This window comes from Lissotriton vulgaris, chromosome 10 (assembly GCF_964263255.1).
Source record: "Lissotriton vulgaris chromosome 10, aLisVul1.2, whole genome shotgun sequence".
Classification (NCBI taxonomy): domain Eukaryota; kingdom Metazoa; phylum Chordata; class Amphibia; order Caudata; family Salamandridae; genus Lissotriton; species Lissotriton vulgaris.
In genome coordinates, this window is record NC_141698.1 from 888,742,456 (window position 1) to 888,763,081 (window position 20,626).

Below are 20,626 nucleotides of genomic sequence, written 5' to 3' on the forward strand. Positions count from 1 at the left end.
TCTGAGCATTATTATTGGAATTCAATTTACTTAACTGTTTTTCTTGCTGTTCAGCCAATTTCACCTGTGCCCACATCACTTTCTCCTTGAGGGCTTTCTTTTTATTTTCGATTTCATCCTCGCAGTATTTTGCGTATTTCAGGACATCATCTATGGGCTTTCCCTGCCAACTTATTTTATTATCTCGAATCCATTGTGATATTTCAGGCCTTAATCCTAGCACGAATCTGTAACTGAAATGGGTCATGTCTTTCATGTCCACATTATTGATACCACTGTAAGTTTTGAATACTTGCAGTAACCTTTCATAAAAGGAATGGACAGTTTCATCACGTTCTTGGGTGGTTCTATCTATTCTGGTCCAATCTGTTTCTTTTGCGGGCACCTTTTTCTTGAGGTACTGTATGACTTGCTCATACTTCCTCATTACTTCAGGTGCGGGAGCTCCAGTCTTTTCGTCTCTCGCATATTCCTCACTAGGCCAATCAATTTCAATTTTGCAGTCGGTCCACAAATCTACAGGGACCACAATGTCGAAAAACCCATCCAGGTCTTTCAGAAGACATTTCTGAACTTTTATGAAGCGTTCAACCTGTCTGTACCAGTCAACTGGTTTCTCTCGTAATTTCGGGAAGTCATTAGTAAATGACACAATATCCTGTCGGGACCAAGGGACATGGACATATTTTCCTCCCGGGACCTCTCTCATGGGACACAATTTTTCTGTCGGGGTTACTTCTTTTAGCACGTATTCTGAAGCCTGAGACTTAGCCCTGCTGTCTTCCTTTTTCTTTGCCCACCGGGTTCTCCATTTCCCTACATCCCCCCCATTTCTGTAAGAGTTTTAATAATTCTTTTATCTGGATCTGTTTTCCTACCACATTCAAGCTTTCTAAGTCTTTGTCCGAAAAATCTACTCTGTAGGGTTTCTGAAGGATTTTGGAGCGACTGACATCTATTCCCATTTCCGTGGCTGTGTCCATCAGTCTCTCATGGAGCAATCTAGCGTTTCGGGTAAGGTTTTTACTGATGAACAGTAACTCTTCTTCGCTGAAGGAGTTTAAACGGTCTAATCCTACATTTCCAGCCATCATCTCTTCTATTTCTATTCTTAGCTTATAGATTTCTAATGGTTTGGGTTGGGGAGTGGTCTCTTTCTCTAATTCTTTGGTCCATCTGTCTAATTCTTCTGGGGATACCACCGTGGCACTCCTAACCCCAGACGTACTTTCAATCAGAACCTCTTTTGCCCTACTCTGACTTCTTGCCCCCGACATGCTAGTTCTAGGTTCCCTAATGGGCATATCCATCAGGACCACTGATTCGCACTCACTTTCTTGGTCATCATCTATGAGCACTTCTTTTCTCGGGGGAGGAATGCTGGGAGTTGGCATGTTTGGGGTCATGACGGGAGGACGAGGACTAGCCAGGTTATCCCTATAAAGAGGAATGGCGGGTCCAATAGTTACTGGGATAGTCAGGGAATCTGGATGGGGATGTATCTGGGCTATGGTCCGGACCAAATCATCTCGCTGTCTAGCCAGGGCTTCCTTCTCTTGTTCTCGCAAAGCCCTTTCTGCGGATTTGTCATGCAATACTTGGGGTACCAAGGGAGGGTAAATACTTGGGGCAGTCGGAGTAATCAATCGAGGTGGGCCTTCTCCAAACGGCTGATAATTCGGGACCGTGAATTTAGGTCTGCAAAACCCATCCCCTTCACTGGTCTTGCTATCCGTACCCGTTCCATCTGTCTCACTATCCCTCCGACATCTGGGATATTTGGCAAACGGGTTTGGTGAACTTAAAGGCTCGGACTCTGCTACATAGGGAGGTGGGTTTTTCATCAACAAATCTTCTAGGTGCTCATCTTCTGAGTCCCCTACAGGCATTAAGTGATGGGTTTTCTCTTTACTTTTTCCTTTCCCTTGTTCTAATACCCCCATCATTGGAAACAAACCCTCCACCATCATGCTTTGTCTCCAATGTTTCATTTTCTGCTCTTTGGTTTCTCTATGGACCCTCGGATACCATTTGCTCACTCCCTTGTCCATCCGGGGTCTATCTCTCTCCAAAGCCTCAATTTCCCACTCTTCTAAGGCTTCGTACTGGGTTAATCTGGGTCTGGGATGCAATTCATTCATGCGGGTCCTTAAGTTAAACAGGATCCTACCATTAAAGGTACCATCAATAGGAAATGCTAGGACTCCGTCATCTGCAGTCTACTTTGCCCAATTCTCTAGCCATACACAGGTATGATACCCCTTTTCAAACATCATGAAGGAAGCAGGAGTATTCGGTGGAGGAATGATCACACCCTCCCTCGTTCTAATGGGCTTATCTGTTTTGAAGAAATTCTTTACCTTGTCGGCAAATTACATTTTTCTCTTTATTCCATACATCATGTGCTGTCTACCTCGTATAATCTGTTCCTTCTAGAAGCCTGAGTTCTGTGGATTAGGTAAGAACTCAGGATACCACATATGCCTTTCCAGGCTTGCTTCTAACTCGGCCTGATTAATTTTGTTTACCTTTGTACTTCCAATGCTAGCGCGACTCTTATTTTGTAGGAACCAATCAACACCGAGAATACAAAAAATCCTTGTCCAATGGGTGCGCGGCCTTTCGCGAGAGCAAGTCTCACGCTCCGGCACTCACCCCTCCCTTACAAATTCGGCTTCACTACACACCCGCTGTTCTGACCAATACCAGCGCGGCACGGAGTGACGTCAGAGCAGCTTTCCGCCCGACTCCCTCCTTCACAAGGTAACGGAAACTTTTAACTTTTCCTAAAGTGCGAGTGCAAAACTTAGTTACTAACACGCAACGTCTGCCACTGTGTCTGAGTGTTCTAAATAGATAGAAAAACTTCCTCTCACTACAAGTAAACCACTTCTGTCTACTTTTCATTCACTCTGGATAGACTTCTTTGCCTAACCTCTCACACTAGTAATATAGAACCCGTTATTCTTCTGACTCATCCACTTCAGTCTGGGATATGTACTGAGCCAGGATTTCACCAGCGGACTATTTTACTTACCAGTCAAGCCTCGGCGACCCTATTACTCCTCCCACATGTGACCCTTTCTAGGTGATATCACAAGGGAAGTTTTATACAAAGGACTCGTGGCTATCAGTTATACAGATGCAAAAAGATCCTAATTAGTGCTTCCAGGTATTCTTAACCCTACACTAATGACTCTAAACAAGTGACTTTTCCAGCTAACCGGATTCTACTCACCGTTAGCTATATACTTCCCCAGGGATTCGTACTACACTGAACGCTTACAAACAGTTCTTTGTTAATACGACATGTAACACTTATAGCAGCAATGCAAAAATCATATACATTTACATATAAATCCTTAAAACATTGCAAAATATTTGAACTAATACAGTAGAAAATCAGCTGCACATTTTATTTTCACGGTTTGTTTATCAACTATCCTGTCTACCTATCTTAACTAGTCCTAACCATACTACTGCTACCAGAAAATTACTGATAGAGCGCGCAGGTCACCCGGGTCACAAGTTTACCAATTTTTCTTTTTCCCCGCGCACTGGGCCCTGACGCGAGTGACCAAGACTGAGTTTTGCGTGAACCGGGTGATTTCTTGCACGCCACTATGAGTAATTCGGGGGGTGACTCTTACACCACTTACTATTCATGTACCTGACTTACCACAGGCACATTACTCCCGACGGATCAGGAGCTAGCAGTGGACAGGTGACAGGTTTCCTAGGAAAGAATATATTCTATAAACCAAAATACATTTATCCACTTTATGTACTGTAAAATGACCACAGACACCTGATGAGTTTTCAAGGCTTTATAAAAAAGATTTTAGAATGGATATGTAACTATAACAAGCCAAATGCACAGTAACGCATCTATCAGTAAAACCAAAGCCACAATATAGCTATAGATTAGGGCAAGTACCAGTAGAATATTTGGGAACACTATAGGATATGAGCATTTAGTGAACACGCTATTCAACACAAGTTTAAACTAAAGCGAGGGACCTAGAATGTATATTTAGACTAAGCTACTCATGCTATTCTTACTAAGTTCACTGCAACCATGCTAAAGGAAAGGGAAAAACGGGAACACACTAATAAAATATGACAGTTTTGATAATCTTCTACAGGTGGGGAGAGAAGTGGAACAATTCTAATAAACAATTGCATATAATTTGCATTTCAAGGTGATAGGGCAATATCACAGGCAAGAGTGCTTTATTAAGGAAAAGAAGAGAAAGTGAGAGAAAACGCAAACCCACAGAATAATATTTACCTAATTAGGAATGAAGACTAACCCTGGCCACGGGTCAGTTTGGAAGGATGGGGACAAGGACCCTCAGAAAAGGAATGCCAGAATGCGAGCAGGTACAGCTCACGGGCAGTCAGGACAGGATACCCCTCAGGTTTGGGTCGGGACTGGGCTCACCAAGGTACGACCAACACCCACAGTTTTGGATGCAACGCCTGCGTTACCCCTCTCTGCAAGTAATCCGCCAGTAACCCCGATTGGGTTTTCGAATTTCCCAGCAAAGTGCTTCGCCAGCACTTAAGACTATTTCCACCCCTAGGAGTTTGTGGAAAGGATGGACAGAGTGCTCCGCAGCACTCTAGATTGAGCACCTATAGAGTTCGTAGGGTCAGTGACAGGTCTGCTACTCGGACAAGTCGGACAATTTTCCTAAGCTACACTAGGGCAATTATACTGTTTGGGGACCCTTAGACCACCCACCAATGTTGCAAGTGACAGTTTCGTACATTATGATTTGTCAGGAGAGGTGACCTGGTCATTGTCACCTCCTAGAATTCAGAGTTCCCAACATAATTATGAATATTTGCACACCCGCCCCTTGGGTTCACGTTCCCAGGCATAGGAATACAGCAAGACAATACAGTACATAGTAGGTAGCAACAGTGTTGCTTCTTCCAAGGTAAGATTTTGTCTCTCGGAGAAGTTTTCTCAGGCGCATTGGGCTTCAGGAGCCAGCTGGCTTGTTTTAGCTTCTGCGCAGTGAGGTTTCTCTCAGGTCACATGACAGTTCTCAGAGGAGCTTCATAATGGCGTTGCTCATGTTTTACCGGCCCCCCAGAGACGCGATACATGAAAAGTAAGCGAGAACAAATTAGAATCATACAAAAAAATGAACACACTGTACACCGTGATACATCTAAACACACCCCTTATTTTATAACAGCAATAGTATTAAATTTTAGAGCGAAAAGACAGATAGGCGAAAGCAGCAGTAGCAAGCAGAGAGCATGGTGAGGCACAAGCGGCCATTTTAGCATCAATGCGCATGAGCAATACAATCCCTCCAAAATGCGAGTGCGTCACATCACATGGGTATGACCGACGCATGCGCAGACTGGATTTCTGCAAAGCAGCCATTTCCTTAGTGCAAGCATTGTGAGGATGAAAAGACACACAGGCAAGCCTCTCGGGAACGCCCGCGTGTTGGGGAAAATGCTAAATATAAGACGGACAGTTGGATTAATATGATTATACGTTAAGCGAGGTTCATGAGTGTGAGCAAGTCGCTTTACGTGCGAATCCTTGCTCCATCACCAGCTGCAGGCTTCTGACCAAAACTTTGGCCACCTGCACTTATTCTTTTAAAAACTAAGCTCTGATGTTCAGGGCACTGTGATAGGCCTTTGTAGGCGTAAGTGGTGTGCTCAATTTATTTAGGAAGTTTTTGAAACTGGCAGTTGAGTTTTTGAGGCATCATGTTGTATGGTATTTATGAAGGATTAGGCCGTTTGCACAAGGCCACCTTTTTCTTTCATCTTGTTCATTAATATTTTGTGCTTGAGACTGCTTGGTTAGCTTGCTGAATTATATATATATACTATATTATATAGTATCGTGAGGTTTTCAACAGCCCTTAAATCATCGTCGGGACAAAGCCACACATGTATTCAGATCTGCGCGTGTTTACTGAGAACTGTCAGTAAAACCTAGATTTTAAGATGATCTATTTAGAAATCGATTTCCCTCAATAGGGATTGTAATAAAGATGTGGGCCTAACATTATGTACATGAGTCTTTAAGGTCACTCAGCCGTCAGCAAGCATCACAATAAGCTATGACGTCATTAATGACCTCACAAAGAAGCGAAGGAGATAGAAGGCCAAGCTGCCTAGCGATTCTTCCAGCTGTGCTGGGGTTCATGCGACTTCTCTTCAGAACCTGCTCCATTGACACAGCGGCAAATGCTGACTGCTGGAAAATGGACACCCCCTTCGTCAGGCAGAAGGGCACTCCTTCAGACACCAGTGGTAGCTCCATGTAGAGACAGACTAGCGCAAAGAAAGGTGAATGGGGGGAGGGACTGCATGTTGGGGAAATCTATATTTGCATGTATCATGGTGCCGCAGCAGGTATGTGAGTACGCAACCTTTCAAAAATGTTGAGCAGCCTCACCTCAGTTAAATCACACTAGAAGTTGTCGAGGGCAGATTCTGAAGATACCAGTTTGCTGACCTTATGATGTTATGCTAACTGCCTCTACCTATAGGGGTTTAAGAACCGTGGCTCTGTAGACCTAAAACAAGGACTGCCTTGACATGGTGGGAGTGACAGGCCTTTTGAGGCCACTATTAAGGGTTGTGAGAAGGTAACTAGACCTGAGGCCCACAGTTCTGCTTTTATATCCTGTCACACTATTTACGGAGCAGAGCACACCATGTTCAAGAAAAGCAGGGAAACAGAGCTCAGGAGGATCTTCCACCTCATCGCCCTCTGGAGGTAAGACCCATGCAGCACCTTGTATCACCTGAGCACCAAAAGCCCTTCTTAAAGAGAGTAACAAAGGCACAACTCATAGCTTAGACTCGCTCCGTCAAAGCGGCCCTAATCACTTTCTGTTCTTTTTCTTGGCTTTGATGGCTTTTTATTTCTGGTCTCCTAATAAATTGCGATCCTCGTTGTTGTATAAATTCCAGTTAGACTGTTGCATCTCTATTAGATCTAATCTTTGGTATGATAGCTCTTCGTTTCAAGTATAAATGTTGTCTGATGGTTGTAGTTTTCCATCTGGTAATAGATGTCCTTACCTTTCGGTTCAGTTGAAATCCTGATGGGTATTTGGCTTTGTTTTCTTCGCGGTGGTTTGGGGATTGCACGCTGGTGCACGCACCTGAAAGGAAACTCTTAGTAAACAAGCTATGAAGCCTTCGGTGTGAAAACGTGAATGCTTTCAAACAAGCGCTTCTAATGCGTTCAGAATGGCACTTCCATACCCTGTATAGCTTTAAATAAAATGAAATAAGTATTAGGGGATGTGTTAAATCAAATTCTGAGGAAATGTGTTACTACTTGAACAACGATTGTTCACTGGGAGTTCGATGTAAGGGTTGGTACACCAAGGGCTGGGTGTAATTGTTCAGATTGTCGGCAAAGTGTATATTTACGAGTCCCACAGCGCAATGGAAGCTGGTTTGGGTCATAGTGTTTTTGATGCAATATTTAAGTGTGTGTTTGGGTGTAAATGTGCAAAGCATAAGGCTTTGTCCACAACCCACAGAAAGGTGTACGTGACCTCTGGTGACCTGCACAAGGTAATTGAGCTACACCTCAAGAGCGCTTGCCCATTCGACAGTGGCCAACCAAAATGAATGGTGTGCAAATACCGATAGACATCCACCAGCATCAGATAAAAAAAGAGGGACGGAAGTTGACTGCCTTACTATAGAGGTTGATTTCTTCCATATAGAAGTACATGCATTATATAAAAAAAAACTTAAATAATGTATCTTTTCACCATTTACTTTACAAATTATAATCACACTGCCTCTTTCCTTATTGAAAGACTGCTTAACAGAACTGTTAAAATAACATTTTCTGATGTATCTATAAATAGTCCATTGTTTGATACTGTTGCTGAGCTCCTACTGCGGAGGCCTGAGTGGTGAAGTGGGACACTTAACAAGACTCCGCCGCCGGGTTGTGCTTTTTTGAGCGATTTTTTTTATATATGTTTTGCTGGAAATCATGCAGCCAATGGCGCATTGCTTGGTTAGTGTGGCAAAATATTTTATTATGTGGAAAATGTGTCTACAGAATTGCACAATCCCGATGGCCCTGTTTATAGCTTCAAGGATCCTCCTTTGTAGCACAGTTTGTCTATGCATTTAAGCATGCATTGTGTTGCAGGTTTGTTACAGGTTGTTTACTCTGTGTGATATTGAGCATTTCTTTGTCTGACAGAGTTTGCTGAGAGCAGTCCATCGTGAGGGCATAGAAGTACTGTCTCTGTCTGAGCTCCCTAATGCTGAAAAGGATCCACAGTCCGCCGTGCAAGGGACCGAAGCATGGGCTGAAGAAAGACGGGGATTTCTCAATGCAATTATGTCTTTGAAAAATCTAATTGCACAAATGCAAGTCCATCGGGAGGCACAGGTAATTGTATAATTATCAATATGTATTTTGACAGGGCAAGGTGTTCAACGTGAATAAATAAGTGATGTGAATGTCTAAAGTCTTTACCTAATGGGACTATAAACCAATTCTTGAACATGCTTAATCGAAGTATGGGCACATGCGAAGGTTATAGAATATATAGTGATATTAAGTGGAATTTTAGCATTACAATGGGAGATTTCACAGTAATGTCAGATCATGGGTGGGTAAGTGCAAGTATAGATAAAATGGTAGAAGGAGGTGACCAGAGATAAAGTGGAAAAGTTGTGAATCTTTGGAATATAGTTGACGAAGTGATTGAATGACAAAATAATTAAATCAGAAAGTGAAACAGAATGAGGGAGAGACAGTGAAAAAGTGCAACGTAGGATGGAGTTTGATAAATATTGAGCAGTAAAAGTGAATGGAGTGGCAGGAGTTAGAAAGGTAGTATGATTGTAAGAGTGCTTTCTCAATGCAATTATACAAAAAGAGGGAAGTAATAAGGAATGGACACCAAAAGCAGTTGAAGATGCGGTGTAGAGCAAGACCTTATCAAACTGAGGAGTGATCAATGTGCAAAATATTTCTTGGGCAAGCAGATATTATTAGGAAGTAATTTCGTTTCTGGTGGTACTGATGAAAGGTACAAGATTTTAAGGTTGAAATTAATAGCTGAATAATCTGATTTTAGTCAAAATGGATATATAGTCTATTGGCAACCGTTCACATCATCAGTTTTTTTTTCAGAACACATTTTATTTCGTTGACAATTGGCATATAGGACACCGTCCCTCAAAACACCTAAGGACCAGTGAGCACATAATAAGGCATTACATACATTTCAGTTCAATCAACGTTTTTAAATCGCATGTATAAATCTTTATTCGGTAAATTGATCACCATAAAAGACAACAATATACATTTTAAAATACATTCCATCAAGTTATACTAGCAGCAACAAGGGTTGACCATACTTAAAATACGACTCAACACTGACATAATTGATAAAACCACAGACAAAAAAAGATACTCCAGGTACTCTGAATTAACAGCTTCAAACAACTCCACTCAAGGTGGGTAGAGGCCTTGCAATCATTCCCAAAGATCTTAATCTAATGATCCAGGCACTACCTAAAAACTTTGCCACCCCGCATATCAATGGGGTTGATGATAGATCCGATGTAATCACTCGTAATGCCGAGCGATGGCACCTCATCCCCAGTCCTTTACATACTGGTTTCAACCAGTTTTTCCGCGCCACTTTATACGCGGGGCAGGCAAAAAGAAGATGGGCCACAGACTCTTTAGGGGCCGCACAACCAGGACAAGATCGCAAATGGCCGCCCTGGTTGGACCATTTTGAAGTAAATTCGCGTACCGGGAGGGTACCGTACCTTAATTTTAAAAAGAGGGTCCTGTCTAGAGGCTTAGTTATCAAGTCAAGGAAGGGTTCAAGTTTCCTTGCACTCTTACACTCCAAAAAGGACTCTGTAAGTGAACCCCCTGATATACCACGTAATGCTTCAGCCTGAACCCAATCCCAATATAATTTCTTAATAACCATTTTGGGCGGGGGCTCTTGAGACTCCCAAATATCTCTCAAACCCAATTGGGAGACCAATAGCCTCAAATTTTTCAACCAGCCAATTTTACACCCAGAATCGAGTAAAATTAGCTCGTCCAGTACTTCAGCATATTTGGCCAACTCCTTGGTCCTTCTCAGGCGAACCCAAAAAAGCAATGGTCGCAGCCTCACTATATCCTTTAGGGCTCGTCTACCAAGGTCTAACCGCAAGGGGATAAGCGGAGTGGAAACAGGGAGTGCCACCACATCTCTAAAAAACTTGTTTTCTGCTAATGTTAGCTCGTTCACATTGTCGAACCCCCATAATTCGGAGCCGTACAATGCGGACGGGAGTATCTGGCCATCATAGATGGCCATTACCGGGGACACTGGTTTGCTAATTGATGCCCGGTGCTCTCGTAAGATCACCCCCGACACTCTTTTGTGGCCCAATAGCATTTTCGCTAAGTGATCCTTCCAGGTCATTCGGCTATTTAGCCGGATCCCTAAATAGTCGAATGCCTCAACCAACTCCAAGGGAGTCCCATTCAGCAGAAAGTTGTTTTTAAAATTTTTGGAGGGTGAAAAGGCCATCAATTTGGTTTTAGTGGTGTTGATGGTTAGGCCTCTCTCTGTACAAAAGGAGGAGAAACGCTGCAGGAGTTTGTGCAGGCCTATCGGGGATTTAGCTATCAGTAAGGTGTCATCAGCAAAGAGTAGGGTCTGAATCTTTTCCCCCGCCAGGGTTGGGGCATCTGTCTCTTCTCCTCTCAGATGGTCCACCACTCCATTCACAAACAAGGAGAAGAGAGTCGGAGCCATGACACACCCTTGGCGGACTCCACTCCTCACAGGTATCCTGTCTGTCAGTTGGCCCTGTGTACCCCATCTAATCCTAGCGTATGTCCCCTCGTGGAGTCTTACAATTAATCTTAAGAGTGAGCCAGGGAAGCCCATACCTTCCAGAATCTCCCAAAGTTTAGCACGGGGGACCAGGTCGAAGGCCGACTTGAGATCTATGAAGGCCATATATAGGCTCCCCTTCTTGATGGTAACTGCCTTCCAATAGAGCCCAAACAGCCGAAAGACCTGGTCCATCGTGCCCACCCTCTGGCGAAATCCGGCCTGCAGATGAGAGAGAATGCCCTCCTCCTCCATCCAGTCGCCTACCCTGGCGATGATGACCCTGCCAACCACTTTCTGGATTACGTCAATCAGACTAATCGGTCGGTAGTTGGCAGGGTCATCTCTTGCCCCCTTCTTGTACACTGTGACCACCTCGGCACCCTTCCATGAATCTGGCACGGGGTGTCCCTTTACTAACAGATTCATTATGGTGGCTATTAAATTTGCCCAGGCTAGGGGTTCAGCAATCAAGAGGTCCCCAGGGATCCCATCCGGCCCAGCTGCCTTTTTGGGCGTCAGATGATTAATTGCTGCCACTACTTCGGAGGCCATAAATAAGCACTCCGTCTCCCCGTCAGGATCCCTTCCCTCCCCACAAGCAACCAAAGGGCCAGATGTATCTTCACTGCCGTCATACAGAGATGAAAAGTGATTGAACCATTGCTGGCAGGTTATATGGGTTGCTAATGGCTGGGATTTACCCTGTCTAGCTCTATTAATTAGATCCCAGAATAGAGTCGAGTCCCTCCTGCTGACGGCGTCTGTTATTTCCCTCCAGTGCTCCTCCTCCCACTCACGCTTTGCCAGAACAATTGCTCTCAAGTACTCCCTCCTGGCCGCTCTAACCAGAGTAGGATTCTTTGAGAGCAAGGCAACTGACAGACTTTTCCTCTTCCCCCTGCAGTCCATAGAATACCATGGGTTGCTGGATATGGGGGGCGACCTATTAGATCTACGGGGTTTCCCTTTAGAGGTGAAATAAAGACTCACTTGATCTATCGTGCCTTTATATGCAGAATCTAGTTGCAAAGAAAGGCACGGAGGTCTAGCAACCACCCGTTCCATTGCTTCCAAGTCCCTATACAGGGCTTCGATGGTAGATTTAATGGTCTCTAGTTGGTCTGCATTTAACTGAGCCTTGTCCCACTTCAATCTACGATTGCTTTCGTAGGGGATGATCTCTTTAGTTAGTTTCAGCGGTGCACTCATCCCTTTCTCTTTAGTTTTTCCCCATTTAAACTTGGAGCAAAGCGGATTATGATCGCTATCCTGGGTGGGTACCACCTCCATATCAATAAGGTCCATCCACATACTAACACTCATTAGAATATAATCAATTCTGGACGGGGCCGATATCCTGTTAAAAGTCGATGCACCCAATATATCAGACCGGGTCCTACCATTAAGTGCTCTTAATTTGTGCTCCCTAGTGAGGGCGTTCAGTTGAATTGCCCTAGCAGACCATTTCCGGATGGGGGGTACCGTCAAGGGGGGGATAGACCACCTGGAGTCATCCTCCTCAGTACCTAGTGGGTCATCACCAAGAAGAGGTTCGAACGTACAATTAAAATCGCCACCCACCATAATTCTAGCTGAGGGAGGGCAATTAGCTAGAGCAGAATCAAGGCTCAAAATGGTTGCCGATGTATTATCCCCCACAGCCCCTCTAGCGTACACATTAAAAAGTTCAAGCCTAATCCCCTCTATATGACCCCTGGAAGAAAGGTGCATTAAATCATTACACTGGGTGTCATTAGAGGCCATGTCCCAATCTAGGTCAGTTCTTATCCAGACTAAAAGACCTCCTGCTGGTCTACCTTTCCCTCTACTTATCGCTGGGGAAAAGAAGGTTGTGTAGCCAGATTTATCAATCGGTATCAAACACCACGTTTCTTGGAACAGGCAGACATCGAACTTCTCGATGAATTCATGCCATTCAGGAATGTCTAATTTCCTTTTTAGTCCAGCTACGTTCCAGGAAATCAGATTTATTACCCTAGAACCCTTATGCACTAGAGAGTACCCTTCCGTGATCACCCCCCCCGGCTCCATTCCCACACCTCTAGATTGGTGGCTGTTACAAAGTTGCCTGTCGGGTTCAGCACAATCAACAACAATAGACATATCCGGGGCATCAAAATGGGGCATACTCGAGTGGATTACATTAGGGTCATCTGTGGTGACCTCCTGGGAATTGTCACAAATAATTCCTCCTTGCTGGGGATCCACTCCATGTCTACCGCCTCCCTCCTCCATAGGCTGTAAGCATCAATCGCAGTCCTCCATACCGCTGAGCTGCGAAAACCTGTTGAAAGTATCTAAGGGGGTGAAGGGTCTGAGATGCTCCATTGCACCACTGTGGCTTGAGTGATGACTCTGTGGAACCGTAAACCAGCCAGACTGACCATTAGGGAAAAGCTGATGCTGGCCAAATACCTGATGAGTATTATTATAACCAAATTGCTTGGGCCATGGGGCATAAGACTCTTCCCTACGTTTGGGGGGGTAAGGATCCGACCTCGGGTAAAAGTAGGTTAAAGGCCTAGGTATAATAGAGTTTCCTCCTCCTGCATATGGCCAGTTTAAAATGTAGTCCACTGCACGGGGGTCTCTAAAATTGACCACCACTAGATCCCCGTCAATGTCTTTCCTAGTGTTACCCAACCAAGGGAGCCTTCTAACATGTACAATATCTCCATCTACATTTGGGGCTATAGGCCTGAATGTCCTCAGCCAATGGATTATTTTATTTTTCAATTGGCCATAACCTTCCTTCTTATTGTCTGCTAATGGCGGAACCCCGGTCATGACTACTACATAGGGCACCGCCTGGGGTGGAATTTCCACTTGAGGTACCCTAGTTAAAGGACCTCTAGTACGTCCCCCTTCCCCCTGTCTCTCGCTACTAATTACTGGGGGAGCCTTTGTCAATGGCCTTTTGGCGCCACCTTCTTTCCCAGCTACAGAGATGATGGGGGTCATTATAGGATTTTCTTTATGAATAACAGGCGCCGTCTTTCCCTGATGCTGAGACGACTGTTTAGACGGCTGGGGTAGAGCAGAGGGGGTAACTACTGGGGGTTTTACAGTCTCGGTAGACGAGGCCCCAGTACAAGGTATTGGTTGTGTTCCCCCACTCCCCTGAACCCTGGTCACCGTGGCCATACTATTTAAGGCAGCCTCTACTAAGGCCAATCTATTTTCGACTTTCCTAAGACTCTCAATCACGGGTAACAACAGAGACCTCAGTAAAAGTTCGAAATCCCCTGCAGGTGGAGGAGGAGTCGATGAGTTTATAAGTAAGGGCCCCTGACTGTTAACTAAACCTGCTGTATTGGGGACCTCAACAAGCGGAGTAGCCACCGACGGTAATGCCTCGGGTGTTACAGTGGTTGCAACTTCCATGGTAGCCCTTACATGCGGTGAAGATAATTTAGGGCCTTTGCCAAAGTCCGAATGAGAAATTTTAACTTTGCCTTTTCCCGCCCTTAATTTCCTCCTTTTTTTATTTGGTGGTGGACCGTGTATCTGAGCAACCACTAGTTGCTTGGCTTTCAGTGGTTTAGGCTTCAGGGGGGCAGCAGGGATCTGGGTAAGGGGGTCAATCACTATAGGATCAAGGGGCATACCAGGTGAAGATGTGCAGTCACGCAGTAAAAGTGGGAAGCCTTCTTGACTAACGGTTTCCCTTCCAAGGTCAATTAAGTCCCCCTCGGTGAACAAGGATACAGACGCAGAGTCAAGAAAGGATCTGTTTTTCAAGCTTTCGATTGAACGCCTCCGCTCAGCCCTGCGTTCAGCCATGGTCAATTCCTTCTCCCCCTCGGACAATACCTTGGGAAAGTAATTGTCTAGTGACCCATTGCGAAGTTTGCCCTTCCTCCCAGGTGACCCCCCAACAGGTAGAGTTGCCATTGACTAACCTGTAACAGAATCCTACGAAAAGGGTTTTGGAGAGTGGGCCCAGCCCGGCCTGCTCTGGCCTACGAGGGCCTCAGAGGGCCCGCCCTTTGCCCGGGCTTCGCCCCGGGCGCTCCCGCGCGCTCCCGCGCAGCAGGGCTCTACAGATGATATTGGCCGCTTCCACCAGTTAGGTGAGGGGGCGGGACGATGAGGGAGAGCAGCCCAGGTGACACGGGCTCGGGGTTTCCCTTGGGCTCCTGGGAAACGGAGTCCACACCCCGTCGCTCGCAGCCCTCTGTCCCGATCCGCAGCAGGGAAGTCTTCAGCCCAGGTCCTAGGGCGACGCGGGACCCGCGAAGCGGGTACCGCTAGCAGCAACGATGAAGCAACGATGAAGCAGGCTCCCGATGTAGCGCTGAGGAACAACAGCAGTCCGTCCCTGTTCCTGGCCACTTAGTTATGTGTCCCGCGTTCTAAGGCCTCGCGGGGCACTTTATCTCGACCCAGAGGCAGGGGGCGGGACGATGAGGGAGAGCAGCCCAGGTGACACGGGCTCGGGGTTTCCCTTGGGCTCCTGGGAAACGGAGTCCACACCCCGTCGCTCGCAGCCCTCTGTCCCGATCCGCAGCAGGGAAGTCTTCAGCCCAGGTCCTAGGGCGACGCGGGACCCGCGAAGCGGGTACCGCTAGCAGCAACGATGAAGCAACGATGAAGCAGGCTCCCGATGTAGCGCTGAGGAACAACAGCAGTCCGTCCCTGTTCCTGGCCACTTAGTTATGTGTCCCGCGTTCTAAGGCCTCGCAGGGCACTTTATCTCGACCCAGAGGCAGGGGGCGGGACGATGAGGGAGAGCAGCCCAGGTGACACGGGCTCGGGGTTTCCCTTGGGCTCCTGGGAAACGGAGTCCACACCCCGTCGCTCGCAGCCCTCTGTCCCGATCCGCAGCAGGGAAGTCTTCAGCCCAGGTCCTAGGGCGACGCGGGACCCGCGAAGCGGGTACCGCTAGCAGCAACGATGAAGCAACGATGAAGCAGGCTCCCGATGTAGCACTGAGGAACAACAGCAGTCCGTCCCTGTTCCTGGCCACTTAGTTATGTGTCCCGCGTTCTAAGGCCTCGCGGGGCACTTTATCTCGACCCAGAGGCAGGGGGCGGGACGATGAGGGAGAGCAGCCCAGGTGACACGGGCTCGGGGTTTCCCTTGGGCTCCTGGGAAACGGAGTCCACACCCCGTCGCTCGCAGCCCTCTGTCCCGATCCGCAGCAGGGAAGTCTTCAGCCCAGGTCCTAGGGCGACGCGGGACCCGCGAAGCGGGTACCGCTAGCAGCAACGATGAAGCAACGATGAAGCAGGCTCCCGATGTAGCGCTGAGGAACAACAGCAGTCCGTCCCTGTTCCTGGCCACTTAGTTATGTGTCCCGCGTTCTAAGGCCTCGCGGGGCACTTTATCTCGACCCAGAGGCAGGGGGCGGGACGATGAGGGAGAGCAGCCCAGGTGACACGGGCTCGGGGTTTCCCTTGGGCTCCTGGGAAACGGAGTCCACACCCCGTCGCTCGCAGCCCTCTGTCCCGATCCGCAGCAGGGAAGTCTTCAGCCCAGGTCCTAGGGCGACGCGGGACCCGCGAAGCGGGTACTGCTAGCAGCAACGATGAAGCAGGCTCCCGATGTAGCGCTGAGGAACAACAGCAGTCCGTCCCTGTTCCTGGCCACTTAGTTATGTGTCCCGCGTTCTAAGGCCTCGCGGGGCACTTTATCTCGACCCAGAGGCAGGGGGCGGGACGATGAGGGAGAGCAGCCCAGGTGACACGGGCTCGGGGTTTCCCTTGGGCTCCTGGGAAACGGAGTCCACACCCCGTCGCTCGCAGCCCTCTGTCCCGATCCGCAGCAGGGAAGTCTTCAGCCCAGGTCCTAGGGCGACGCGGGACCCGCGAAGCAACGATGAAGCAGGCTCCCGATGTAGCGCTGAGGAACAACAGCAGTCCGTCCCTGTTCCTGGCCACTTAGTTATGTGTTACGTTTTTAAATTAAAACAGCCCTCCCAAGCCCCACCCCCCCTACCCTCCACCCCAGTTCCAACCCCCCTCCCCTCACAGTGTCTACAGAGTCCAAGAGCAGAGATAATCATGTCACTACAACATCAGTTTTGCTGAATTAATCTTTGAATACCTTTTTAGTCGAAGTATATGTACTCGTTAGTGAATAGAGAACCATAATTAGACCACATCCAATTTTAGGTCTGTCCTAGAAACAAGTTTAGCTGTCTCGCCAGCCTCATGTTTTTTGTTGTTGTTATTTTTAAATGGTAATGCAAATACATAAAGGAAATGTTAGTCCACCCTCTTCATCAATTGGCCAGTTAGCAAGTCAAATTTACATTTTGCTTCTCCCCACTACAGCATGTAGCATGTGTCAGTCCACTTCAGCTATTAACTCTCTTCACTATGATTTTTGGCATTTTTGCTTGTAAACTTGCACATTAGTCTAAAAAATAGTCTACTTTAACGTAATCGGCAGTGGTTTCATCTCTGCTTTCGTTTCAGCTTTCATTCCATATATTTTTCTTAATTTGTGCAGTGGTTTAAATCTTACTATGTTTTTTTCAGACATATGCAAGCAAAATTCAGACAGTGTTTTTTTTACTTTTTTTTAAAACTTTAATCACTGTTGACTGCAATATTTGTGCAAAAAAATGCAAAAAACTCTCGCAAAGGCAAGGTCTATTGTCATTAGTAGTGTTTGTTATATTTTGCATTTACTTTTTTTCGCACAGTGTTGGTGTGTATTATATTCAGTTGTCATTACTGTCTTGACTTGCCACCAGATAGGCGTGTTAACTGTCCACTAAGTAAATTTAGCCGATTGGTAGACATGTAATTGTGAGATTCATTAGCTTCTCAAACACTGAGGTCGACGCGTTCCTGTCTCCAAATGACCAATGAAAGTATGTCTGCTTAGGACTTCAGATACCATAACTCTATGCGGCCATGAGTGCCAATACGTGCCGAGGAGAAGTGGAGGAGCCAGACCCCTTATTGCGCTATATAGTGCTTCAGCTCTTACTGCTGTGCGTAACAATATTATCTGAAAGAGACACGTTAGTGATAGATTCCTTACCTTAGAATATCCCCAGGCGTCAGACTGGATCCGGAAACTTTTGCGTAGCAATACCCCTGCGCGCTGGTAGGCGTCGTCTGCGGCTCCGCGTCCGTCGTCGGCGTCCTGAGCGCCGGGATGACGTCATCGGAGTACTTAGACGGCGCCCATGCGCGCTGACGTCAGTTCTTCTTTTTTCCGCGCCAGCTAGCGCAGATCCGGAAGAAGCTCTACCCCCAGTCACTTTTTGACTGAATAGTTTTTGATCCTTTTTGATCTTCTCTTAGTCGACTGTCTCGACTATCGGTGCCAGGGATGCCCGGGTTCAAGCCTTGTTCGAAGTGCGGCCGACTCATGTCGGTCACGGACCCCCATCGCCGGTGCCTGAAGTGCTTAGGCCTCGACCACGACGATCGAACCTGCGTCGACTGCCGGGCCCTGACGTCGAAGGCTAGGCGGGAGCGGTCCCGCAAGCGTCTCGAGCTGAGGCACTCGGCCCGCGCCGCTCCAGGTCCCGGTCCCGGTCCCACGGGAGGTCGAGGGACAGGTCGCGAGGTCGGAGTCATCGACGTTCCGGAAGTGGACACCGATCGTCTGGTTCCAAGTCCTCAGGTAAGAGGCATGAGAGGTCGGAGCGACACCATCGGTCCTCCGACCTGCCCCGACGCTCGCTCGATGCGGCCGGGGACTCGGGCGACACCGCCCACGCGGCTCCGCGGGAGTCGCAAGCGTCGCCGCCTGCCCCACACCTTCAAGTCCCTGGGCACGGCGCGTCGCAGGAGGGGGTAGAGAGGTACCTCATGGCCATGAGGGCCCTCCCTCCTCAGTCGGTTCCCGTGGCGCCTTCGGGCCGATCGGCTCCGTCTGGAGGTCCTTCCGGGTCGGGCGCTTCGGCCCCGACGACGTCGGGTACTTCGGGCCCGGCGCCGCTGGCGACTTCGGTCCCGGCGCCGCGCGACCTCGCTGGATCCGGCTCCGGATCCGGGACCTCGCCGGTCGACCTTACGACCTCGCCGGCGCCGTCCCTTCAGGTGTCGTCCCCGGCAGCCTATGTGGTTGCCGACCCCAATGTTTCCTACGGTCCTACTCAGGAGTCGGAGAGGCGCCGCTGGGCGCCGATTCCGTCGGCCTTTGGAGACTTCTATCTCCACGAGGAGGCCCTGGCTGTTACTCCTGGTCTCCAGGAGCCAGGTGACGAGGAGCACTGGGAGGGGTCCGAGGACCCGCTGGCACGTGATTTCCAGTCGCATCAGGAATGGACATATGAGCTTGGGGAGGCCAGTGGTATTGACACCTCGCCAGACACTGGATTTACGTCGCCCCCGACTGTGGCTTCGGAGGCGGGTTCTGCTTACAGCGTAGTGTTGACGAAGGCAGCTAAGGCCTTAAACCTTCAGCTCCCCGTCGCGGCCGTGAGGACTAATCTCCTCACTGAGGTCCTCAAACAGCAGTCCGGCTCCGCGGAGCCCCTCCTGCCGTTCAATGAGGCCTTGTGTGACGTTCTGCTGGGCACTTGGTCCAAGCCCGCCACAGGCCCCCCTGTGGACAGGAACGTGGCCAGACGCTACCGCCCGGCACCGGGCGACCCATGCTTTTTGTCCACCCATCCCACCCCCGAGAGCCTGGTCATCCAGGCCTCTACCTCCCAAACCGCATTCCCGTCTGCCCCGCCCGACAGGGAATCCAAGAGATATGAGCAGTTCGGGAAGAAGGTCTTCTCGTCTGTGAGCCTAGGGCTACGGTCTGTGAACACCAACTGTCTCTTGGGCCGCTACACCCACACCCTGTGGGACACGGTTGCGGAGGTGCTGCCACAATGCCCTGAGGAGGTCAGGGCTAAACTCAGCCAAACCCTTGCGGACGGCCGAGATGCGGCACGTTTTTCTATCCGGTGTGGGCTGGATACCACGGACTCACTGGGCAGGGCGATAGCAACGACGGTGGCGGTTCGACGCCACGCCTGGTTGAGGTCCGCCAACTTCTCGGCCGATGTCCAGGCCACCCTCCTGGACATGCCGTTTGATGGCCGTCGCCTCTTCGGCGACAAGGCAGACCATGCGCTGGAACGTTTCAAGGACTCCAGGGCCACGGCCAAGTCCTTGGGCCTTACGGCCCCACGCCAGCAATCGGGTGCCTTTCGCTCCTTTCGTGGCCACGGAAGGGGCGCCCCACCACGGACCGTCAGCCACGCGCCGCAGAATGTTCAGCAACGCGGTGGCGGCCGTGGGAACCGCCGTGGCGGTGGTCGTGGCCAACGGCGAGGCCAGTCCACACCTCCCTCAGCAGCCCCCGCCTCAAAACCTTCCTAGTCCGAGTTTTCAGGCCCATGTGACGCCTGTGGGAGGCAGGGTTCGCCATCACCTCTCCCACTGGCATACAGTCACTTCGGACAGGTGGGTGCTGCAAATTGTCCGAAGGGGTTTCTCCCTCCCCTTCGAGTCTTCCCCTCCATCCATGCCACCTCAATACCACCGTGTGTCGGGGGATCACTTGCAACTTCTGCAAGAGGAGGTTTCGGCCCTCTTGGCCAAGAGGGCCATCGAGCGCGTTCCTGGGCCAGAAGTAGGACGTGGTTGTTACTCCCACTACTTTCTGGTACCCAAGAAGGGCAAAGGGGGCCTACGCCCTATCTTGGATCTGCGGAACGTCAACGGCTTCCTCCGGACGGAGAAGTTCAAGATGCTCACTTTGGCTCAGGTCCTGGCTGCCCTGGACCCGGGAGACTGGATGGTAGCGTTGGA

At 48.7% G+C, this 20,626-nt stretch overlaps 1 protein-coding gene across 3 annotated transcripts in view; it reads left to right on the top strand.

The window, feature by feature from the left end:
* The window catches only part of AKAP9 (A-kinase anchoring protein 9), a 1,796,561-nt gene that overhangs the window by 1,573,710 nt on the left and 202,225 nt on the right, over positions 1 to 20,626 (top strand). For all 3 annotated transcript variants that reach the window (XM_086941844.1, XM_086941845.1, XM_086941846.1), the window contains one exon: positions 8,225 to 8,416. In XM_086941844.1, the coding sequence (XP_086797970.1) occupies positions 8,225 to 8,416 (192 nt within the window). The remainder of the gene's footprint in view (positions 1 to 8,224; positions 8,417 to 20,626) is intronic.